The 25744-nt window shown below is 42.9% G+C and overlaps 1 protein-coding gene across 2 annotated transcripts; it reads right to left on the bottom strand.

Annotated features, from left to right (window-relative positions):
• Positions 1–9726: 9726 nt before the first annotated feature.
• On the bottom strand, positions 9727–23225 carry LOC143925043 (uncharacterized). Of its 2 annotated transcripts, none has more exons than XM_077449623.1 (5): positions 23099–23225; positions 17136–17471; positions 15518–15635; positions 12981–13054; positions 9727–10561 (listed from the first exon to the last, which is right to left on the bottom strand). In XM_077449623.1, the coding sequence occupies exons 2-5, from the start codon at positions 17431–17433 to the stop codon at positions 9966–9968; spliced, it is 1086 nt and encodes a 361-aa protein (XP_077305749.1). In that variant the 5' UTR covers positions 17434–17471; positions 23099–23225; the 3' UTR covers positions 9727–9965. The 2 variants fall into 2 exon arrangements, with proteins under 2 accessions (XP_077305749.1, XP_077305750.1); XM_077449624.1 differs by lacking the exon at positions 23099–23225 and adding an exon at positions 17949–20290.
• Between the last annotated feature and the right edge of the window lie 2519 nt (positions 23226–25744).

Below are 25744 nucleotides of genomic sequence, written 5' to 3'. Positions count from 1 at the left end.
TAAATATGCAAAATATATGTACCAGTATGTACACCTTTGAGATTAGTCTGGACCCCAGGAAGATACATTACCCTATGGTAACAGGTATTGTACCGAATAAAAACACAAAGTGGTAAGCTTAATTTCCAAATGTTCCAAATAGAAATAAAGAACTTTGCCTCTGTGAGGAGCTACAGTAGATTAAAGTCTGTTACATTCCTGTCTGGGAGTGGCAGAGAGTGATACAGGCAAATTGCAACAGTGGCTCCTGTGAATAGAGCATATTTCCCTTAAAACACTTGACCACTGCTACTGTGTGTCCCACAGGATGAGACTGAATGTATAATTGTCACCTTCTGGTGGCAGCTAAAGTATCCCACTAAATTGCAGTAAAGTTGCACGGAGGCTGGGTTCACACTAGTGCAAATTGGATGTGGGTTTCCCGGATTTCTCATGAGTGCATTACTTTTGGATTAAATCTTGTTATATTCATTGCTACACTCAGATTGGTGCTGCTCTTTGTCTCTTTATATGATTTATCTGTGTAGCCCTACACCCATCAGGTTTTTATTGCTGTCTGTCTCCCCATTGGGGAGATTAATCCTCCCTATTTGTTCTGGTGACTGCTATTATTGAGAGTAAAAGTGAAAGAAAATCCCAAATTTTGAGCTGTCACCAGAACAGGAGTAGGGACATTGGGGGGGATTTTCTCTCACTTCTTGTTGTGGCTATGGGACAGGAAGTGAAGGGAAATCTCCTCAGTGGGACATAGATGCCATTAAAACTGACAGGGGTTATAACCTTCCCTTTCTCTATCCAGAATATAAAAAAAAATGTTTTAGCTTAAAGTGTTACTAAACCCAGGAGCCTGCATTCACTATATCTGGTCTCCCTGTCATGGACGTACTGCACATGGCTCTGCAACTGCTCGCGGAAGCACGGGGCCATTGGGATATGTTCCAGCCCACAGGCATTCAGCAGGGAATAGACGTGCGCCAGTGCGCAGATCACAGACGCAGTAACGCAGCTTTGGTGCCCAGTGATCTTTAAAAGGGGCCTCTTCAGAATGCATCCTTGCTGTCTGATCTGCAGCTAATCCTGTACCCGATCCTGAACCTGCATCTGCTCCAGTGTTACCCAGCTTTCCTGACCTCGCTGCTGTCTCCATTTCTGACCCCTTGGCTTGCCTTTGACTTGCTCTGTGTTCCTGTTTGTCTGATCTCCCATTGCTGATCCTGCCTGAATTTGACCATTCTCTGCTGCTTCTGTCTGACTGATCTGCTGCTGTGACCTGGCTTGTCTGACCCTGCACCTGCCTACAAGTCCTGCATCCGTGCGCACCTGCCTACAAGTCCTGCATCTGTGTGCATCTGCCTACAAGTCCTGCATCCGTGCGCACCTGTCTGCGAGTCCTGCATCCGTGCGCATCTGTCTGCGAGTCCTGCATCTGTGCACACCTGCCTGCTACTTCACTGCATTCCTGCATCCGCAGCAATCAAGCCTGTTCCTGTCTCTGCCAAGTGGATACCATCTTCAGCCAAGCAAGCCCTGCATGCTCTCCTACCCGCTGTGCTCCGAGGGTCACTGTTCCCACTCCAGTGAACCCGGAAACCAGAGCCGTATGAGAGGTCTCTCTCTGCACGTCAGGCTCACCTCCAAGGTACATGTCACTCCCATAGTACACAGACCATGTAAATGCAATATTTTCCTAAATATAAACTGCTATCATCAGCAGTATATAGCAGTCTTGTGACTTCTATCAGTGTTTGGTTAAAGCTTTTAGGAGGAGTTTTTATTTTCCTCCGACTGTTCTATGAGGCTGCATGACCCCTGACCTGCTATCTGGACAGTGCTGATTGGCCCTGTGCTGATCATATGCACCCTCTCAAGAAAAAAAAATCTCTCTAGCAATACACACCAAACTGAGCACGTGTAAAGTGACTCCAAAGGCTCTGTTGTTTTAGGAGGTTGGGGACAGTGGAAGAATGGGAGGATCAGATAAGACAGGACCTAACAGCCTTTTTACACAATGCAGAGGATTAACCCCTTAAGTTCCGCAGTGAGGGTAACAAGCATGCTTTACAGACTGATTTTACTGTTGTGGGTTTAGTAACACTTTAAGTTCTAACTGAATTAGTTTGTTCATTATGATATTTTTAAGGAACACTTCACTGAGAGAATCACAAAGGCTTTTGAAAATGGTGGCCCTCTGGTTAGCTTCGCCCTAAACTGTTTTGGAGTCACTGACCTGGCACAAACATGCAGGCTAGAACATTTTGAAAGAGAAATTTCCCTTTAAAGGGTATCCAAACCTTAAAACATTTTTTTTTGCAGCTTACCAGTCCTTAAGATGTGGTGGCTGCATTAGATTTCTTTTTTTCGGTACAGAAAAATATCTGTTGATCCTACTACAATTTTATTGTCCTTGTAACTTTTCGCACACTGAATTGATATCTCAAAAAAACAAAAAAAAACAGCTATCCTCTTCTTGAATTGGACAACAAGACACCACCCCTATGTAATTGAGATAAGGATAGGGGATGTTTTTGTTTTCCAAATCAAGAAACAGTGAAGGGTGGCACTGAATACACCGCTCCTAAAGCGCCCCTTCCCATTGAAGTCAATGGGAAGCGCCTGCAAAGCGCTTTTGGCAGTGGCGTTTTGTGGGCGCTTTTAACCCTTTATTTGGCCACGAGCAGGGGTTAAAAGCGCTCCAATAACGCTTGAAAAACGCTGGTAAAGCGCTGCTAGTTTAAGCGTTTTTCGGGCGCTGACATTGTGAAAGGGCTCTTAGATCCCTTTCACACTGGGGCGTTTTTCAGGCGTTTTTCATGCGCTTTAGCGTTAAAAAAAGCACCTGAAAGAAGCTGCAACTGCAATCCCAATGTAAAAGCCCGAGTGCTTTCACACCAAGATCCCTTTCACACTGGGGCGTTTTTCAGGCGCTTTAGCGTTAAAAAAAGCGCCTGAAAGAAGCTGCAACTGCAATCCCAATGTAAAAGCCCGAGTGCTTTCACACTGAGGCGCTGCGCTGGCGGAGCGTCAAAAAAAAGTCCTGCAAGCAGCTTCTTTGCAGCGCTTTTGGAGCGGTGAATACAATGCTCCTAAAACAGCCCTTCCCATTGAAATCAATGGGAAGCGCTTGTAAAACGCCTGAAAAACGTTACTGGCAGCAGCATTTTGTGGGCACTTTTAACCCTTTATTTGGCCACTAGCAGGGGTTAAAAGCTCCCCATTTACGCTTGAAAAACGCTGGTAAAGCGCTGCTAGTTTAAGCGGCGCTTTACGAGCGTTTTTCGGGCGCTGACATTTCACATTGGGACTGCAGATGAGGCTTCTTTCAAGTGCTTTGCAGGCGCTTTTTTTAACGCTAAAGCGCTTGAAAAACGCCTGAAAAACGCCCCAGTGTGAAAGGGGTCTTAAAGCACTTGGGCATTCACATTGGGATTGCAGATGAGGCTTCTTTCAAGCGCTTTACAGGTGCTTATTTTAACGCTAAAGCGCCTGAAAAACTCCTGAAAAATGCCCCAGTGTAAAAGGGGTCATACAGTTAAAACTATACGAACCCTGGTCAGCAAAAAGTAAAAAAGTATGTAAATATATTTATTTATGTATATATATATATATATATATATCTATATATATATATATATATATAGATATATATAGATATATATATATATATATATATATATATATACACACAGACACACGTGTGTTTGAGCTTTGGTTTGAGGTGCACACCCTGATGCAATAGGCTGCGCACGCCTATGATTGTCACCTTAGGATAGAAGTTGTGCTATTGGCCGAATCACAGGGTGAAAATACAGCAACAAAAAAAAAATAGACCTAACTCAGTCACCACATTTAAAGAGGAACTGCAGTCTGCTCACATAATTTGTAATAAAAACATCTTAGCCATTCTGAAGCTTCCCTCCAACCACTTTGCATATAATTTTATATATGTTGCGATTCTATACTTGCCAAATATGCTGTAGAAATCTCCCTCCACTCAGTTTGGCTGCAATCAATTTAACTGTGGATAGCTGAAGCTGCTGCCTGTTCACTTCCTGGATTTACACAGAGGCACACTACCAGCTCTGCAGCCCTGCAGCTCTCATTGACCCTCTTATGACTCATCCCCCCTCCCTTCCTGGCAAACTCTCACCAGGGTGAGAGAAAGAGCTGTGTATGATGTCATAAGCCTAGGCTAATGGCCAGAGAAGAAAGAGGAAGTGAGCTGTATAAGGGATTTACTGGCAGAAAAAAAATGTTTTACTATCCAAAGTTAAAGCAACAAAGGCAGAGGATTTAATAGATGGAAAGCTGAAAAAATGACTGAAAGCGGAGGTCCATCCTAAAAACAAATTTAACATTAAAAGACTCCTTTAAATTTTTTAAAAAAACATTTAAAAACATTTTTTTTTTTACTTACCCGAAATGGCTGTTGCTAGGCAGTCTTCCTAATCTGCCACTTCCTATTCCTTCCGTGGTGTTCCGTGTCTCGTCCTTGTCCTCGCGTTGCCTCCTGGGAAATAGGGCGCGCTGTCTTCTGGGACCTCTGTGACAGCCGCCCATTCACAAAGCACCACGTGACTCGCGCATGCGCAGTAGGAAACGGACAGTGAAGCCACAAGGCTCCGCTGCCTGTTTCCCTTCATTAGGATGGCGGCGCCGACACCCGGGGGGGGGTGGCGACATCACGGGCTCTCTGGACAGGTAAGTGTCCTTATTAAAAGTCAGCAGCTACTGTGTTTGTAGCTGTTGACTTTAAAAAAAAAAAACGGCCGGACCTCCCCTTGAAGGTCTGCTTTAAGGACTGGTAAGCTGCAATATTTAAAATTTTTGTTATCATGTTTAGGTACACTATGGGGGTTATTTACTAAAGGCAAATCCACTTTGCACTACAAGTGCACTTGGAAGTGCAGTCGCTGTAGATCTGAGGGGGGCATGCAAGGAATATAAAAAAAACAGCATTTTTGCTTGCACATGATTGGATGATAAAATCAGCAGAGCTTCCCCTAATTTCAGAGCTTCCCCTCGGATCTACAGCTGTCTACAGCGACTGCAATTACAAGTGCACTTGTAGTGAATCAACCCCTATGTTTCTCCCATATTAATATTTACCATGTCAATTAAGTTAAAAGTATCAAAGTTTCACAAGGAAAATAAGTAGCAGGATTAGTACAGGGCTGTCCGATCAAGTTTTTATGTTAGTTTAAGCACAGCATTGTTTGGGTTTTCTAAAAACAGAACATGTCTGCTTTTTCAAAAGCTACCTTCCATATCCATGGGCTCCTTGAGGGTAGGGACCGATGTGAGTGTGCAATGTACAGGGATAGGGACAATTGTAGATACTCACTCAGGCTGAACTGGATGGACTGGTGTCTTTATTCAACCTTACTAACTATGTAACTATATATTCTTAGTTTCACTGTACCGTAAATCGTCTGACAGAGCTGTTTCATTGAAGCCAAAAATTGTTCCACCATTTTTTACGGTGCAATCTTTCGATCATTAAATTATTACTAGTGTAGAAAGAAAACTTTTTCCAATAAATCAAAAAAAGGGCAGTTTATTCTTAGTTTTCAGGGCATTTCTTTTTTTTTTTTTTAAAGCACAAGTTTATTGATAATAAAAGGTACATATATACAAACAATATGGTTACAGTACATTTCTTGAAGTATGGCAACAAGAACAGGGCATTTCTTTTTACATTTTTTTTTTTTTTTTTATTTCACAAAAGTTACATTTTTCACACACATGCTTTATAAAATCAGAAATCTTATTATTTCCAATAATTCTATTATTTTTTTTTTAAAGGCAAAGACCCTGTAGAATAAAAAGTGAGCAGTTGTGATGTTATCAAACACATCTTTTCAGAAAAAAATATAGTAAAATGATTTTAATTCAAACAAACACAATATAATACCCAATATTTGTAAAAAAATAAATAAAAAAATGGGATTGTGTCGAGTAAATACTATAGATACCAAACGTGCCTAGCCTTTACATTTAAAAAAACTAGGGTATCCAAAAAACCTTTCAACTCACACCAGAAACTACTCATTTACTGTGTGTTTTTGCATGCACAGTGATGTGCATTGTTTACACTTTTCACACTTTTTACATTTTCACATTTTACGTTTTCAAATTTTTCAAACCCTTTCCAAAGCTTGCATTTCTTCTGATTCACGTCTGTCTTCTTTGAGCTTTTATGTGCACTTCACTGCGTTACAGTGCATTTTTGTGTATTTACATGCATTTCTGTGCCTTTCTTTGCATTTGCAGTGCAGTAAAAAAAAAGGCATGTGCTTTTTTTCACTGCACTGTAATAATGTGAACTATGCGGATAGGAAAACCTGGATTTTGGACTATTTCCGCAGTTGGAGTACAGTCAAAAATGCATTCTACTCTATCTGGTGTTATTGAGCCCTTACAGGTCATCAGTTTAACCACTTCCATACTGAGTCTATTCTGGCACTCCTCTCCTACATGTAAAAATAAGACACCCTAGGGAATAAAATGGCGGTCGTTGCAACTTTTTATCTCACACAGTATTTGTGCAACAATTTTTCAAACGCGTTTATTTTGGAAAAAAAACAGTTTCAGGATTTAAAAAAAATAACAAAACAGTAAAGTTAGCCAATTTGTTTGTATAATGTGAAAGATGATGTTACGACGAGTAAACAGATACCCAACATGTCACGCTTTAAAATTGCACACACTCATGGAATGACACCAAATTTCAGTAATTAAAAATCTCCATAGGCGACGCTTTACATTTTTTTTACAGGTTACGTCTAGCGCTAGAATTGCTGCTCATGCTCTAACGCATGCGAAGATACATGTGTGGTTTGAGCAGCATTTACATATGTGGGCGGGACTTACGTGTGCGTTCACTTCTGAACGTAAGCTACCGGGAACAGGGGCGTTCTAAAAAAAATTGTTGTTTTTACTTTATTTAAATTTTTTTACACTTTCTCTTACATTTTTTTTTTTTGATCACTTTTATTCCTATTACAAGGAATGTAAACATCGTTTGTGACAGGTCCTCTTTATGGAGAGATACGCGGTCAGTAAGACCCCACATCTCTCCTCCAGGCTGGAAAGCATGAGATTGGAAAAAAATCCACAATCTAATGCTTACCAGCTGCGATCGTGGCTTTGTTTACATCCGCGGCCCAGACGTGACATAAAGTTGCGCTCGGGCCTCCGACAGTCATAGAGATGACTGGTGACCATCTGGCCACCGGAAATCTCTATAGTCATCATCTGGCGGTGGCCGATTCTTTCTCCAGGTTCCCAATGGCACGGGAGAGCCCGGCGAAGCACCGGATGGCGGCGGGAGGGGAGATGTCCCCTCCCGTCGCCTGTAAGAACGTTCAAGCGGTGGAACTACTGCTATGATCATTCTTATGGTGCACAGAATCGCCGTCTGAAAACAAGGTTATCTGAATGATGCCTGTAGTTGCAGGCATCATTCAGATATTCCCACTGAAAGTCAGACGTCATATGATGTCTTTGAGCGGGAAATTCCCCTTCACTTTCTGTCCCGTAGCCAAACAGGAAGTGAAAGGAAAGCCCTGCAAATTAAGGGGAATCTCTTGGGGACCCCCAGGTCACCTAAACTAGTGTCCCATTGGAAGATTTCTCTTTTAGAGAAGGGGAATCTCCTTAACGGGGCACAGACAGCAATAAACACTGACAGGTGTTCTCATCCGACTCCCCTCTATCCAAAACTAAAAAAAAAGTTTTGCCTTTAGTTATACTTTAACTTTATTGCTATCACAAGGAGGCTAACAAGCATTGCTATAGCATGTGATGGCTTTGGCAGGTGATATGTCCTCTTTATGGAGACACATGGGTCTATTAGACCCCCAATGCTTCCCCTACCCTCCAGTGCAGATAATCAAATGCATTGTTGACATTGCCAGCTTGCTTGGTGGAATAAGCTCTTGTCAAAACTGTTGAAAACACAAAGCATATTCCTCCTTGTCATGTCCCTCCAATCCTAACCCCAGCTGTCTCTGGCACACAATATAGAATGGGAATCCGCAGCAACGGTGGAGGTGATGAAACCTCTAGTGACCTCTTGTGGAACCCCAGTTGAGAAACCCCAATCTAATATGTCATTGATTCATCATTCTTTGATTTAAAAAAAAGAGTCTAGTCTAAGATAAAATCCTCTTATTTCCTCTTTTTTTACTCTTTTATATATTCTATTGAAAATATTTTGGTATATCTACTTAACCACTTAAACCCTTACAACACACTTTGACCTACAGGTAAGCCTAGATTAAGGCTTACCTGTAGGTCCAAGAAATATCTCCTAAACCTACACGGTTTAGGAGATATTTGCCGAAATACAGGCACCGCTGTATACGGCGCATGCGCCGTAGACAGCGGCGCACTGAGCGTGCCGCGGTCAACGGCGATATGCCGCGAGTGGCGGCTCCCGTGCGCATGCGCGGGAGTGACGTCATCGCGGCTCCGCCGAATGACAGCTGCGGGGCAGCGAGACCCACCGAGAAGATGGATGCGGCGGACTACAGGGGACATCGCTGACTTCGCTGGCTCCTGTGTCAGGTAAGTGACACATAATGGACTACTATGCGATGCATAGTAGTCCATTATGCTTTACCTTTGCAGGGAATTAAAGAGGAAGTAAACTCATCAGGGTTTACTTCCTCTTTAAGCCCCGGACCATTTTGCAGCTAAAGGACCAAGCCCCTTTTTGCGATTCGGCACTGCGCCGCTTTAACTGGCAATTGCGCAGTCATGCGACGGGACTCCCAAACAAAATTGGCATCCTTTTTTTCTCACAAATAGAGCTTTCTTTTTGGTGGTATTTGATCACCTCTGCGTTTTTTATTTTTTATGCTATAAACAAAAATAGAACGAAAATTTTGAAAAAAAAAGCAATATTTTTAACTTTTTGCTATAATGAATATCACAGTGATCTGTCCCAATGTTTTCATTCTCTCTGAATGGAGGTAGAGGTACATTGTGTCTCACTCTCTTTGCAAGGAGAAAGAAGTAAATAGACAAAAGTGTGTAGAAAAAACTAAATAAAGCTAAAGAAAAATTGAAGAAAAAAATTGCTAGATCAATGTTTGATCTAGGTCAGTGCTGGGGTTAATGTTTGGGTCAAATAAGGGTTAAAGGTCATGGCCAGACTCAAAGGTCATGCTCAGTCTATTTTGGCAGGATTTAAAAAAAAAATGTGTACCAGTGTCAGTGTGTTTTAGGTAGGATAAAAAAGTGAAATGCACACCATTGTTTCTGGGCTGTACTATGGGTACAAACAACAACTAACATACACATATGTGGCAATAAAAAGAAAACAAAAATAGGAGATATCCGTTACCATTTACCACCAAAAGAAAATCCAATTTGTCCTGAAAAAAACAAGGCATAATGCATCTGGATGCACAACGTAGTTGTGATATGTACAATTGTACTAACACATGTCAAAGTTTCAAAATTGTGTTCAAGTATTAACATTTGTTTTACCCTTAGTCACTAAGGGGTTAAGGAGAGTAATTTGACTTTCAATTCTTGTCTTAGGACTGCAAAATGAATAATCTTTACATTATGCAGATGACAGAGTGGGTGGGCATGAGTAGTTTAGCAAAAGAAAACCGGACAGGGCTGACACTCCTTGGCCCACAAAAATTCTGTGTTGGATCAACGGGTATTTTTCCTGTACTTGCAGGGTCTTTAAAGGGATGGAGCATAGGAAACTGTGCCCTGACAGGCACTTTAGCTACTGGCTGCCAGATACAGTCCCTAGCACAGATTCACAACTAACCTTTTTCAAAATATGTTGTTGCTGGTCATGCTATTACATATAGACTTCTAGATCCTGATGAAGGGTGGTGCAGCCTAGCCCCTGAAACATGCTGGCTTACTGATCCTTGGATTAAAATGACGTGCCCCTTTGATTCACCCCCTGATTCCTAGATAGTGAGCTCCGAACTGGCTTACATCAAGCTGCAGCGTGAGCTTTTTCTACGCTCTTTGTACTTTCTGGCCTGATTCTGTTCCCTCAGTTCTTGATTCTCTTTAATCTTCTGTTGAAGTTCCTCTTGCATTCTTTGATACGCAGCCTCATGTTGTACCTCCACATTCACAATCTGTTTAACTTGAATAATTTCCTTCTCTTTGACCTGATTCTGTTCCCTCAGTTCTTCAATCTCTCTAATCTTCTCGTCAAGTTCCTCTTGCATTCTTTGATATGCAGCCTCAAGTTTTACCCCAACTCTCTCAATCTGTGTAACTTTGTTTTCAAGTTCTATCATCATTTTGCTCTCAATAACATACATTGCATTCTTTAGATACTCTTGGTGAAGATCTTTCATCCGATTTTCTGATATCTGTCTATCTGCCTCTTGCAGGCATGTGTCCAGGAGTACCAGAATTCTGCTCTTTGTCTCTGGGTTCCTCTCATAGGTTTCCATTGTGTAATTCTCTATCTGAAAGATGTGTTTTGCTCCAAGTTCTTTAAATTTTCTGTGAAGGATTGCTGATTCTGTACCGACATTTTGAACCTTGGTCAGAACAATAATTGGATAGATGCCTAGAAGATAAAACGATAAGCAACTGTTAATGACCTCTATAGGCCTAATATTACAGAAGGTAAATGAAAGCGAAACCTGACACAATCTTAAAAACTTCACGTAAAAGCACAGAGAAATCAGGAACTTCCCTTTATAAGCACTCCTCGCCCCCCTTACATGCCACATTTGGCATGTAATTTTTCTTGGGAGGAGTAGAGGGTTCATTAGGAGTGGGACTTCCTGTCCCACTTCCTTCTTCCGCCCAGGGACCGCCAAGACGCCTTAGGCGGCCCCTCCCTCTAGGCCAGCCTTTCTCAACCTTTACAACAAAGAGGAACCCTTGAAATAATTCTTCAGTTCGGGGAACCCCTGCTAAAAAGAAATCTTAGAAATCTTAGAAATCTACAACTCATGATACATTAGTGTGACGGTCAGTGGGAAGAATGGTCCTTAGGCCGCGTACACACGAGAGGATTGTCCGTCCAACTTAGTCCGCTGAAACGTGTTTCAGCGGACAGTCCGCTCGTGTGTGGGCTTCAGCGGACTTTTTCAGCGGACAGTCTGGCGGACTAAGTCTTTCGGAATTTCCGTAATACAGTCCGTCCAATTTTGGTTTCAGCGGACAGTCCGCTCGTGAGTAGGCTAGTTGGATGGACTAAGTATGGCGCATGCTCAGAAAGGATTTACACGGCCGAAGGTTGCATTGCAGTGTATTGGACGTCGTATTTCTAGTCCCGTCGTACGTGCTGTACACGTCATCGCGCAAGCTTTCAACGGACTGTCTGTTCATCGTGTGTGGTCAAGTCCGTTCATTCAAAAGTAGGACGGACTGTCTGTCGGATTGTCTGACGGACTTAGTTGGACGGACAATCCTCTCGTGTGTACGCGGCCTTACACTTGTGGTCATTGGGAAGAATTACCTCCTCACAGATAGCTAAAAACATCAATGGTGTGAGTGGAAACTTATCTGAGAGGCAGAAATGGCCCAATGCTGAAGGAACCCCTAGCAACCACTGGAGGAACCCTAGTGTTTCACGGAACCCTGGTTGAGAATCACTGCTCTAGGCGATCTCCTGGGACACGTGACAGGTCCCAGGAGACCACCTGTCCACTCTGGGAGCACAGCGTGACTCGCGCATGCACCGTGCGTGCCCGGCCGTGAAGCCAAAACAGAATGGCAATGGAGGCGACGGTGGAGAGGAGGGGAAGAGGAGCGATGCTCCGTTCGGCCGCATCGCTGGACCATGGAACAGGCAAGTGTCTGTTTACTCTACACTTTTTGTAGCTGCTGACTTTTAATAAACATAAAAAGCCTGGAACTTCACTTTAAGTTCTTGCATTTTTTTTCTTTCAGTAAACTATGTTTTATTCCCTTGCAAATCTTCTCTTGAGCTTGCTTGAAAATATGACCATTCAAGAGAGAGTCATTCCCCTAGCACAGACTCTCTTTCCTTGCACATGATAGCCCTGATCTCTTTTGGGAGGGTATAATTATTCTCTGTGATGGCCCAGCTACTTAAACTGTTTTTTTACATATCTCCAGTTACTTCTTGTTTTCTTGGCCTAGGAAAATTATGTCAAACATCCCAGGAGACTTCAGGAGGGGGGCGAGGGGCTAAACCTACCCTCCTGCCTGCATGCATGAGCTAAGGGCAGATGGACTTCACTAAGCAAATGCTACATAAATCATCTGCTCTTATTCAAAATGTCCAGGGCCGGAAATGCTAGAGGGGTGTTTTTCAAAGTGATTTCTCAGCAAAATAAAGCATGGAGACATGGATGGATAGGTGAATTTGCTTTAAATATAAAAAATTAACTAAATAGCATATTTGGTTTGTGGTGCTCAGATGCAGTGTAGTTCCACTTTAACCTCTCCAAAATAAGGTTAACCCCTTCTTAGACAATTGTCACCAAAACAAGTGCCCCCTTCTTTCTATTCCAGTGATAACTCTAAATTGTATATCTTTGTAAGTTTTGGAGTTATTTGACACCAGGACACACACCGAGGGTGAATCTTCCCACTAGGGACACAGCCAGCAATTAAAAACATGACCGAGGTTCTAACTCTTCCACATTCTATACAAAAGCTGAGTAAAAATGTTTTGGATACATTTTAATGAGTGTCTGGAAGTTACTCTCTGAAGGATTGTTATGTTTTCCCATTGTGGACTGTTGCTTTCTTTCAAGGTTCTAGAATATGCCACTTCTGAGTTTTTCTAGTGTCTGCTAAGACTACTTTTAAAATCTTTGTGTGCCTTCTATGAGATCTTTTACCAGAGAAAAACAGACAGAGGCCTGCAGTAATGTTGTCAGTAGTCATTACTACCATCAGCATCCTTCTGCAATTTACACCTCCTAACCAGGGCCTCTGTCCTGACCCCAAGTCTTCCTGGCAACTAGAAAACGGAAAGGTTTCTTGCTAATGGCTTGACACTTTACCCGTGATTCTGTGGGCGTCTCTGATGAATGGTTCCAACTCTGTGTATCGTTCTGGTGTAACCAAATTCTCAGCACTGGGGCAATCAGAAGAGAGGAACAAGTTAGAAAGACTTCCTAACATTGCAGTAATGCTCATCTGACACATGTAAAAACTGTGGCAAAAAATACATTTTCAAGGTTTTTTTTCCTAGCCTGGATTACAGAATTTAAGCGTGTTTGGTTGTTGTGATCAGCAGTTCAATAATCCTTCTTTTTCAGTTTTCACATCTCAGTTGTGTCATGTCCAAATGTTCCCTAGTGTGGGCCACAGATAGTAGAGCGAACTAGCTGAACTAAAGCCGCGTACACACAGGCGGACTGTATGGCCAACTTAGTCCGTCAGACAATCCGACGGACAGTCCGTCCTACTTTCGAATGAACGGACTTGACCACACACGGATGGACAAACAGTCCGTCGAAAGCTTGCGCGATGACGTGTACAGCACGTACGACGGGACTAGAAATAGGAAGTCCAATACACAGCAATGCAACCTTTCGCCGTGTAAATCCTTTCTGAGCATGCGCCATACTTAGTCCATCGAACTAGCCTACTCACGAGCGGATTGTCCGCTGAAACCAAAGTACGACGGACAATATTACGGAAATTCCAAAATACTTAGTCCGCCAGACTGCACGCTGAAAAAGTCCGCTGAAGCCCACACACGAGCGGACTGTCCGCTGAAATGTGTTTCGACGGACTAAGTTGGCCAGACAGTCCGCCCGTGTGTACGCGGCTTAAGAATTGTAACTCATGTGGATTGATTTGTTGTCCCCTATAGACATACCCCTCCTGGCCAACAAACCTGACAATTCCAGGTTGTTGGCAAGCGTGTAAGTGTTGAAACAGCTAAAGAACATTTTCTGTGTAGGTATCTTGGCATCTGATGCCTGAGTGATAATTTTTCTCCGGGACCCCCTATCATAATTCCTGGTTCCCCTTATCATCCATCTATATAAGACTTAGCAATTGTGTTTGTGGTGGGGATGATGTAAGACAACCTAGATCAGGGGTGCCCAACCTTTTGAAGAGCAAGGGCAACTTTAGCAGCTTGGTAGCTGTTCGCGGACCACAGTGAGCAGAGCGGGCAGATGTCAGGTCCGTGTCTGCTCGGCATATGCAAAGCGGATACCTACACAGCCCACTCTACTCTAAGGGTCCTCCTATACTATCCACACAGACGGAAGGGGACGGATCCCCTTCTGTTCATTTTAGCAGATCGGATCAGGGGTAGGGGGATTTAGAAGGACACAAGCCCTTTACATCTGCAGCTCCATAGAGATGAATTGAGGGTCCGTTTGTTTCCACCTGAAAAACGGACAGGCGGACCCAATCGGACCTATCGTGTGAAAGAGGCCTAAGGCTGCTTTCAAACTGATGTGATGCGGTTTACCCGCACTGTTGGCTTTCCTGCAGGTTTAGCTGCACTTTGTCATAGACTTCTATTATATCCTGCAGGTTTGGCGCACTTTCTGAAAGCACACCAAACCTGAAGGTAATCACAGAAGTCTATGGCTTAGTGCAGGTAACCCGTAGGTACACTACGGTGCATCTGTGGATCGGCTTGAAAGCAGCTTGGTAACCACTGCAGAATAGATATGCCCATATATACAATGTGATTTTAGAATATAAACTGACCTTTAATAATAATCTTCCATTTAGGAATCCTTCTTGCTACAGGTATTTTCGGCTGTTGCTGTCCCAGGCGGAGTGCAATTATATTCACTCCGCCTGTGACAGGAGCCGGCGCTATAACGGAAGCATCCCTCCACAGCCATGCTTCTACTAGAGCTGGCTCCATTCGGAACACTGATGCTCTGGGATGGCGGTCGGGACCAATAATCTGGGCTTGCCATCCTGCCATCCCAGAGCAGGTGGTCGCAGGCCACATCAGAGGGCTGTGTGGGCCACATGTGGCCCATGAGCCAGCGGTTGGGCACCCCTGACCTAGATACTACACACAAATTCCAGTGTTGAGATTGAGATGGGCTACTGTAGCAAGGAACAGATATTTCTCCAATAGAGATCCTGGTAAACAAAAGTTTAATCCATTGGCATCCATCAAAACAAAAACAAAATCAGATGTGGATGCAAACAAGGGAGGACAGGTATTAAGAGAGGAATTTGTGTCTTGGACCAGTACTGATAATGAAATGTTGGGCTGCTCACCCTAAGTGGAGATACCTTACTTTACTCTGGTCAAATGTTAATTAAAATTAGATCTGCAATCACTCGACAAATGCTGGCCAAATTCTGGGAAGCTAATTCAGAAAGATGTGAAAAGCCCTGTCACAAAAAAAAAGCTGCATTTCACCATGTCCACCAATCAGTTAAGTAACAAGGCACTCTGCATGTACACACTCCGAAATCTGTTGCTACCATCAAAAAGCTAATTGGTTGTATTTGTTCCCACAGGCCAAAGGTTGCCAGTCCCCACCTGAATGTAATACAGTCTTTAGATGTGACTGAGTCCTTTGCATACCAAGTAAGATGCATTTACCTGTAAACAAAAATTGGAACAATCACTTCCTTATTCTGATACATGAAAGAAAGAACGGCATTTAAATTTTCTCTAAAGCTTTGATTCCATTCCACCCTATGCCGGCCTCGAATATGACCTATAAAAGAGAAATAGAAATATCTGTCAAACTAAAATTCCAAATTCTGCTGGAGAACTTTTGGGGTGTTCTTCTTTGCTCAACATTTAAGAGAGAGTCAAGGTAATTGAACTGATTTTAAGAGGACCCCTCGGCTAACCCCCCACATTTTTATTTTTTTATGACCCTGCTTACCTGAAGGTGGCATCTGCACATTTCAGACACTCACCCATCCAGGAGATCCAACGTTGCCCCGCCAAAATCCTTTCACGCCTGGCCACAGCTCCGTCCCATGCTACCATGTTCTCTCTGACTTCATCGAGAGGCTTGCCGACTCCTCCAGGCGATGACACGCTGATAGGCCCACCCCCTCCTACTTTCCTTGAATTAAAGTCTAAGGGGGTTATTTACGAAAGGCAAATCGCACTTGAAATTGCACTGAAAGTACACTTGGAAGTGCAGTAGCTGTAAATCTGAGGGGTTGATCTGAAATGAGGGGAAGCTCTGCTGATTTTTATTATCCAATCATGTGAAAGCTAAAATGCTGTTTTTTATTTTCCTTGCATGTCCCCCTCGGTTCTACAGCGACTGCACTTCCAAGTGCACTTTCAAGGGCACTTTGCACTTGTAGTTTGCACTTGTAGTGCAAAGTAGATTTGCTTTTTCGTAAATAACCCCCTGTCTCCTAGGATATGTGACATGCATATCCTGGGAGGCACAGCAAGCAGGATGCTGTGGATGACATGACGCTACTGTATATCAAGACATCGCTTGTATATCAAGTCAAAATTGTTTTGCTTGCCTTGTAGTGCCATCTCTGTGGAATTTTTCAGCCAGGCTTCAGGAGGAGGTACATAAATGGAATACACCTACATCAAGGCCATTACTCAACTTTGACCAAAGCTGCACAGCTTGATTTTACCTGCAGGCACCCTTTACCTGGCATAGGCAGTGTTTTTGTGAAGGTGAATTAACCCTTTAAAGCGGTTGTAAACCGCTGAAGAATAAAATAAACAACCTGTACGGCAATGGCATAATGTGCTAGTATGCATCTCATACTAGCACATTATGAAATACCTTAGAACAAAGCCCTTACAGCGGCACCAGCTCACCGCTGAGACCGCTTATATCTTCCCCTAGTGTTTCTTGCAGGCTCCAGCACTGTGACTGGCTGGAGCCACGATGACGTCACTCAATTTTACAAGTTTAGGAGATATTCACTGTACCTACAGGTAAGACTTACTATAGGCTTACCTGTAGGTACAAGTGACATAACAGTTTACTACCACTTTAAAAGCATGGGATTTGGCTTGTCGAGCATTTTGGAGCTTCAAGCTACAGAATGCTCAGGTGTGAATGGGGTTGCTATAAGGCTACTTTCACACTGGGGCGTTGCGGCCGCTGGAGGTAAAGCGGTGCTATATTTAGTGGCGCTTTACCGTCATTTTAGCAGCGCTATGCAGCCACTAGCAGGGCCGTTTTTTTCCCATTAAGCCATAGTAACCCTTCAGAGTCACTTACAGAACTGAGCTGTGATCTCCACCAACTCTTCCTTGCTCATTTTGTTCACTCCTCGGTTATCAGTGATGACAATTTTATCTGCCAGATGAAAATCTTTTCTCTCCATTGTGATGGGTTCATTGGATTTCCCAGCTCCGGCCACATTCTCCAGATCTCTGCCTTGGACCACGCACACACATGTGTTAATAAGGGAGGACTTGCCATGTCCCGGCATCCCACATAGCTGCAGGCACACCCACTCACACCCGTCACCTGGAATATAGGTGCGGAGCTTCTCCAGGATGTTACGGTCCTGCATGGTTCCTGGACCCACACAGACAGAGGATATCCAGAAAGCTGAGTGTGAGAAGAAATATCAAACAGTAAAAACAAAACTTTTATGGAGAATCTAGAACACCTTTGTGGAAACCTTAGACTGAATCCAGGGTAGTCATGTAAGTGAAGCCACCACTTTACTGTCCAGGACATGGATGATGCTAAAAGTATGGCCCTTCTGTTACAGGGTTCTTACATAGAAATTAACTCCAGCAAAAACAAACAATTTCATTTTGAATAAGGAAGGTTTTTATTGTTACCATTGACCATATTGGGGATTGTCAGTAGAGGAAGTGATCAACAATCTATCCAAGATGTCATAGACAAAAAAAAGGCATGGTAGAGAGAGGAAAGAAGTGGATTTTTTGCAGTTCCCAGTATTTCAGCAATTCCAGTGAGATTAGTTAGAGTTCCCTATTCTTTTCTTTTTATTGAGAGTTCAGCCCAACTGTGCCCTAACAGACAGATAATGTGCCCTCGTATTAGTATGAGACTTACCAGTAGATCCAGTGATTTAGTGTTCAGACATTTCCAATGCAAGCAACACTGACAACTGCAGCAAAGGAAGCCAAGGAAAATCACAAACATAAATCCTGAAAGGAATTTGTATGAGAGAGGATGAAGTGCCAAAGTCCTTAAGCGTTACCTTGTAATGATATGGCCCTGTATATTTCTTCCTGCTAATCACAGTCTGTAGCTATAAAACTACAGGTCACATATCACACCCTTCTGTCTGCATCCATGAGCTAAGGGCAGATAGATTCCAGGCAGTAAATGCTCCATGAATCATCTGCCCTTACTGAAGATGGCTATGACCAGAAATGCTAGGGGGTGTTTTTCAAAGTGATTTGTCAGCAAAATAAAGCATAGAGAAAAGGATGGAAGAGTATGGTCTGAATATTAAAGATGAAAAATAAAATATATAGCGTTTTGGTTTGTGGTGCTCAGATGCAGTGTAGTTCCTTTTTAAGGGAACCGAGAATCCATGGAATTCATGTTAAAACACACCTGAATCTTAAAGGTTTGCTTGTGGAATTTGAAATCCATACCACAGACAATCCATGAAGCCCATGTCAACATGGACCTGAATATCAAAGGAATGCGAAAATCCACACCATGGAAAATCTATGGAACCCATGTCAACATGGACCTGAATCTCAAAAGACTCATAGAAAAGTTATCTCTCACTGGACTTTGTTGCAGCAACAGAAAACACACAAATTGAAAGTATTTTTAGAAAAGTAAAAAATCTTTATTGTACAATGGGTTAAAATTGCTGGTCTATACAATCCATATCCTACTTGATTATAATCATCTCCTGCTGACCCTGCAGGGGGCAGGGATAATCAAACATCCCACCTTAAAAAATCTCCCTCACTGGAGGGGGATCATTTGACTGAGGGGGGCAATTGTGGCGAGTTTCCCACCCCTTCCATACAGGTATATATAGAGTGCCATTATCCTTCACAAATCAGCTGCTAGGGTCCCAGCCAGGCTGTCTGTGACACTTTTTCAACTCTTTAATATACTAATCCTATGACATGTGGATACATAGTAGTTCTTTGATTGTAGGGCTTACAAGGGGTCCTTCCCTCTGTCTTCTTTTTGGACGGTCTAGTCTATTTCTATATGGTCATCTATTTTAACCCAGGTATGCGCTCTATATATTACATTTTTTGCTGTTATACCCAAACATATCTGTTTAATATATTTGGTCGTGGCTATATTCTAATTTGGTCTACACTGGTTCATTTGTTTTTCAATTAAATCAACATGTGATAAACTAGTGCCATAGCGCCTTTGCCCTAAAATATAGCCCCTATGGTGGAACTTTCCCTAGCTTCCTCCTCCCACCGATGATCACTGATCCCCTGTGGGTTTGGGAGCCCATCTCAGGCTGGGACCCCAACGGGATGTGCTGTTAGCTGCTTCTGCTGGTCAAGACACTTGGTCATGTCCTTTTCTGTAAAGTCTAATAGGTTGAAATATTGTATAGACATTGTTGTTATTTGCAATTCAGTAAAGTAAACATCATTTCCACTCTGTGGTCTTTTTCTTTACATATGTAGGATTGCTTCCACCCCATTATACCCTGAGGAAGATTATGCAAAGTTTAAATGGAGATTTTGGTGGATATGCAATTTTTTTTAAATGAGATGTTTGATTATCCCTGTCCCCTGCCTGGTCAACAGACGATTATAACCAATTAGGACATGGGTTGTATAGAACGGAAAATCCATGGATCCCATAGCTCCCAACTGTGCCTGATTTTGAGGAACTGCCCCGGATTTGGAACAATGTCCCTCTGTTCCTCTTTCCTCCTCATTTGTTCCTCATTTTGGTCTGATCTATGTAGTTGTATATAAAATGCACTATTTATCTGTCAAAAAGTATTCCCCATCCCCAGTGCTAAACCTTTCATCCCATTTCTAAATTGCTGCATTTGTAAATTCCAACAGCCAATATAAAGGAATAGAAGTGGTTAAAAAAAGCAATGGTGGATTTAAGCAAAAAAAAATTTTTTGTCCAGTTCTACATATATTTTTTGATTACTCTAGGTCAAACTTATTTTTGGTGTCTTTTTTGTGTCCGTTTCCCCATTTGGACCTCTGTAGGGTCATTCCTTGTTTCAGTGGGGTGACCATCTTTGCGCCTTGTCTTTCCACTTTCCCTGGATTTAGGGATCCTCTCTAGGTCATTTTACCCATGCATGAAATCATAAGATACCATTAGTATGTTATTTTCATTTTTATTGAATGTATTTTGGTCTTCAGTTATGATTCATTTTGGTGTTTTTATATAAAACTCTGGGTGTTATTTACTAAAGGCAAATCCACGTTGCACTACTAGTGCAAACTACACGTGCAAAGTGCACTTGAAATTGCACTGAAAGTGCACTTCGAAATGCAGTCACTGTAGTTTCAAGGGGGACATGCAAGGAAAATAAAAAAACAGCATTTTATCTTGCACGTGATTGGATAATAAAATCAGCAGAATATCCCCTCATTTCAGATCAACCCCTCAGATTTACAGTGGCTGCACTTCCAAGTGCACTTTCAGTGCAATTTCAAGTGCACTTTGCACTTGTAGTTTGCACTTGTAGTGCAAAGTGGATTTGCCTTTCGTAAATAACCCCCTATATGTTTCTTTAATAGACATACTATACGACTACTGCTCTTTTTGTACAAACCCCTAAAGAAAGGTGTCAAGAAAGAAACATTGGGTACACCAGTAATGTCCTAAGTATCTGTATATGTATCATTACTACTTGTGATCAATTCATTTCTGTCTTTGTAGAGACATTTTTTTTATGGAATGTATTGTAAATAATTTTTTTCAATAAAATATTTTTGTACATATTGGTGTTCTCGTCACCACCAAAGTTCCATCTCCTGAAGGGGGTATCCTTTGTACAGTTCTCCTACGGAGGTGTGGCAGGGTGTGTGTCCTATACCTACATACTTTTGCTAAGAAGTGCCCCTCATTCCCATCTCAGAAAGTTGGGAGGTATGCATGTCAACATGGACCTGAATCTCAAAGGAATGCTTGTGGAATGTGAAATTGATACCACAAAGAACCCATGGAACCCATGCCAAAATGGACCAGAATCTCAAAGGAATGTTTGTGAAATGTGAAATTCATACCACAGAGAATCCATGGAACCCATGTCAATATGGACCTGAATCTCAAAGAAAATGTGGAATTTAGAATTTAACCACTTCCCACCCGGCTAATGCATATATACGGCCAGGTGGGAGCCGTCTACTTCTGACAGGACGTTCAGGAACGTCCTTCAGAAGTAGCGGGATTGCGCGCGCGCGTGCCCGCACAGCGGCGCGATCCCGATGTGCTCGTGTCACCCGGACACGGCACATCTCAGATTGGCAGGAGGGCTCTGTGATTGGCCCTCCTGATCACATGACGGCCGTGTCCAATCACGGCCGTCATGTGATGTAAACAAACAGCTGGTTGCTAGGCAATCGGCTCTCCTCTCCTCACATGGAAGTCATCGCTGAGGAGAGGAGAGCAGATCGCTGCAGCCGGCTGATGATCAGTGAGTATGAGCTGTTTTTTACAGCTTTTTACTCACTGATTATCAGTCTAGTGTAAACACACAACACACCACACAGTGTAAACACAGTCCCCACACATGTCCCCAAAACATACATGTCCCCAAATAATAAAAACACATGTCCCTAATAATAAAAACATGTCCCCCACATATGTCCCACTAAAATCACATGTCCCAATGATTATCTGCACACATATGTACGTGATCACCTGCACACATATGTACATGATCATTTGCGTACATATGTCCGTGATCACACAAACCAATTATTATACACTTAACGGAATTTTTTTTTACCAAAAACATGTAGCAGAATACATTTTGGCTTAAATTTATGACAAAATTTGATTTTATTGGATTTCTTTTAAAATAGAAAAAAGAAAATATTGTTTTTTTTTCCAAATTTCCGCTTTTTTTGCGCTTATATCACAAAAAATAAAAAACGGAGTCGTGAATAAATAACACCAAAATAAAGCTCTATTTGTGCGAACAAAATGATAACAATTTCATTTGGGTACAGTGTAGCATGACCACACAATTGTCACTGAAAGCGCTAGAGCGATGAAAGCTGAAAATTGGGCTGGGAAGTAAGGGGGCGAAAGTGCCCTGTATTGTAGTGGTTAAAGAGAAAAGAAAGGCCCAAACCAATATTGGTACTGGTTTAAGATTAGTTCCTAATAAATTGTCCAGTGTTCGAAAATCCGAGATATTCCACAGGGAAGCCCAGTGAAGTGTTCCCACTGGTCTCTGTCCTAGAGGAACTTTTAGGCCGCGTACACACGCGGGGACTGTTTGCTCAACTTTGTCCGCTGAACAGTGTTTCGGCGGACAGTCCGCTCGTGTGTGGGCTTTCAGCGGACAGTTTCAGCGGACAGTCTGCTGAACAAAGTTTTTCGGAAATTCAGAAAAACTGTCCGCTGAAACTTTGTTTCAGCGAACAGTCCCCTCGTGTGTAGGCTTGTTCGTCAAACTAAGTTCCGCGCATGCTCAGAAAGGATTTACACGCCGAAGTTTGCATTGCAGTGTATAGGACGTCGTTTTCTAGTCCCGTCGTACGTGCCGTTCACGTCATCGCGCACGGTTTCAGCGGACTGTTCGTTCGTCGTGTGTGGCCAAGTCCGTCCATGCTAATTTTGAGCGGACTGTCCGCTGAAACTGTTTGACGGACAAAGTTGAGCGAACAGTCCCCGCGTGTGTACGCGGCCTCACTCTTCTATCCCCGTTTCATGCATACGGACATTTTTAGTTACAAACAATTTTGGTACTAAACGTTTTGTCAATAACAATTGTACTAATCTGTACAGTAAAAACAATTATGTATATGAAAGAAATGGGGGGGGGGGGGGGGGAAACAGTATCCCCTTTTTTCCCCGGGAAAGTCCTTTGTAAAGCTGATTATCAGCTTTACCCTTCTCTGTCAGAAAAAGGAAAAGAACTTCTAATTTTACGTTGGCAGTTCGCAGTATTGCAGCGATTCATTAGAGCTCCCTCTTTTCTTCTTTTTTATTGAAAGTTCACTCAAACTGTGCACTAACAGACAGATAATAACGTTCCCTCGTATTAGTATATTCCTTACCAGTAGATCCAGTGATTTTGCGTGGAGAAATTTCAGAGACTGAAGAAACGCTGACAACTGCAGTAAAGGAAGCCAAGGAAAATCACAAATATATTTCCTGAAAGGAATTTGCATGAGAGATGAAGTGCCAAAGTCCTTAAGAATTACCTTGTAATGACATGGCACTGTATATGTTTTCTGCTATGCACAGCCTATTACAGGTCACATCACAAATCCCTTGCATAAAATCCAATGGCATTCTCACAGTGTGCATAGTGCCTAGGTTCTACATATTCATTAGAGATAAGTGTAGTTACAATGCCTTGAAAAAGTATTCATACCCCTTGAAATGTTCCACATTTTCTCATGTTACAACCAAAAAAAAAAGTATTTTTAGATTTTATTTGATAGGCCAACACAAAATGGCACATAATTGTGAAGTGGAATGAAAATGATAAATGTTTTTCAAAATCTTTTACAAATCAATATGTGAAAAGTGTAGTGTGCATTTATTTTCAGCCCCCTTTACTCTGATTCCCCTAGCTAAAATCTAATGGAAACAATTGCCTTCAGAACTCACCTAATTAGTAAATAGAGTCCACCTGTGTGTAATTTAATCTCAGGATAAATACAGCTGTTATGCGAAGCCCTCACAGGTTTGTTAGAGAACCTTAGTGAACAAACCGCAAGGCCAAGGAACACATTAGACAGATCGGGGATAAAGTTGTGGAGAAGTTTAACCACTTGCTTCCCCGCCCATAGTCAAATGACGTCCGCAGGAGGGATCTCCCATCCTGGGCGGGTGTCATATGATGTCCTCAGCTTCCCGGCCATCTAGGGGGCACGCGCGTGCCTGGCGGCCGAGATGTCCTCCGGGCACCCACGATTGCCTGTAACAGAGCAGGGACATGGATCTGTGTGTGTAAGCCACCCCCCATGTTGAGGGCACGCGGCCTGGGACGGTTCAGGAGGGGGGCTGCTCGCTCGTCCCCACCCCCTTTCCTGACCGCCCAGGCTGCATGCTCGCATAAGGGTCTGGTATGGACTTTGGGGGGACCCCCACGTCGCTTTTTTCACCATAGGGGGTTCCCCTTCAAATCCATACCAGACCTAAGGGCTTGCTATGCTCCCGGAGGGATTTTATTTAAAACTCCTTGAGAGCTGATTATTCTGTGAGAGAGGCGACATTGTCGCTTCAATATAGATGGAGATCTGACTTTGAGGCGACTTCCATTGAAATCAATGGGTACAAGTCACATAGAAGTCGGATTGAAGTAGTACAGGAACCTTTTCTGAAGTCGGAGCAACTTCAGTAGTGTGCATTGAGACAGCTCTCATTTACTTACATTGATTTTTACATGTAGCGCGACTTGATGCGACTTGGGGCGACTTGAAGTCGGATCCAAAGTTGCCCCTGTGTGAATGGAGTCTTAGGTGTGGGTAAGATAAGTTTCTCTGAAGAGGAGGGTTTTCAGGGATCGTCTAAAGGCTTATAGAGAAGGAGATATTCGGACAGATTTGTGTAAGGAGTTCCATGGGATTGGAGAGGCTCTGGAAAAGTCCTGGAGGCGAGCATGGGAGAAGGTGACGAGGGAGCTAGAGAGCAGGTCTTGACAGGAACAAAAACAACGATTAGGTTGGCATTTGAGACTAGGTTAGTGATGTAGCTGGTAGCCAAGTTGTGGATGGCTATATAGCAATAACATCTTTATTTAGTCTTTAGTAGAATAATGGACAAAACTTAATTTTTTAATTTTGGATAGAGCAAGGGAAGGTTATAACCCCTGTCAGATTTCTTTTTTTCGCCATCTGTATCCCATTGCGGAGATTTCTCTTCACGTCCTGTCTCATAACCAAACAGGAAGTGAGAGGCTATCCCTGCAAGGTAAAGTGGTTGTTTCAGCGGACAGTCCGCTCGTGTGTGGGCTTTCAGCGGACAGTTTCAGCGAACAGTCCGCTGAACAAGGTTTTTCGGAAATTCCGAAAAACTGTCCGCTGAAACCTTGTTTCAGCGGACAGTCCCCGCGTGTGTAGGCTTGTTCGTCAAACAAAGTTGCGCGCATGCTCAGAAAGGATTTTCACGCCGAAAGTTATAATGCAGTGTATAGGACGTCGTATTTTTCGTCCCGTCGTACGTGCCGTTCCCGTCATCGCGCACGGTTTCAGCAAACTGTTCGTCCGTCGTGTGTGGCAATGTCCGTCCATGCTAATTTTGAGCGGACTGTTTGCCGAAACTGTTTGACGGACAAAGTTGGGCGAACAGTCCCCGCATGTGTACGCGGCCTTAGAAACATAGAAAAATGATGGCAGCAAAAGGCAGAGTAGCCCATCAAGTATGCCCTTTTTTTTGGGGGGGGGGCGGTTCATTAGCTTTTCTGTCTGAGTATAGATCTATGTTTGCCCCAAGCATGTTTAAAGTCTTTTACTGTTGACTGTCTCACTAACTCTGCTGGTTTCATATTGTAAAAGCTGCCTTCCTGAACTTTATTCACCCCTTTTATGTATTTAAGGGTTTCAATCATGTCTCCCCTTTCCCTTCTTTCCTCCAGACTGTACATATTCAAGTGGAGCTCCACACCCCCCCCCCCCCCCCCCACCACCATTTTTTTTTAAGTCAGCTAATACTGTAGCTGCTGACTTAATATTGGGAAACGTACCTGTCCAGGG

Source organism: Lithobates pipiens, unplaced genomic scaffold (genome assembly GCF_037356315.1).
Source record: "Lithobates pipiens isolate NorthernLeopardFrog02 unplaced genomic scaffold, aLitPip1_a1.2 Scaffold_22, whole genome shotgun sequence".
Taxonomy (NCBI): Eukaryota; Metazoa; Chordata; class Amphibia; order Anura; family Ranidae; genus Lithobates; species Lithobates pipiens.
Note: the sequence above shows the minus strand (reverse complement) of the source record. Positions and strands in the feature narration are given on the sequence as shown.

Bases quoted from the DNA above. Each gene is read 5' to 3' on its own strand.
- LOC143925043 (XM_077449623.1), bottom strand. From the start codon at position 17,433: ATGCAGGACCGTAACATCCTGGAGAAGCTCCGCACCTATATTCCAGGT. The intron at 13,055-15,517 runs GTAAATGCATCT...TGATTGCCCCAG, and splicing joins GTTCCAATTTTTGTTTACAG to TGCTGAGAATTTGGTTACAC. The intron at 10,562-12,980 runs GTAAAGTGTCAA...TTTATCTTCTAG, and splicing joins AGACGCCCACAGAATCACGG to GCATCTATCCAATTATTGTT.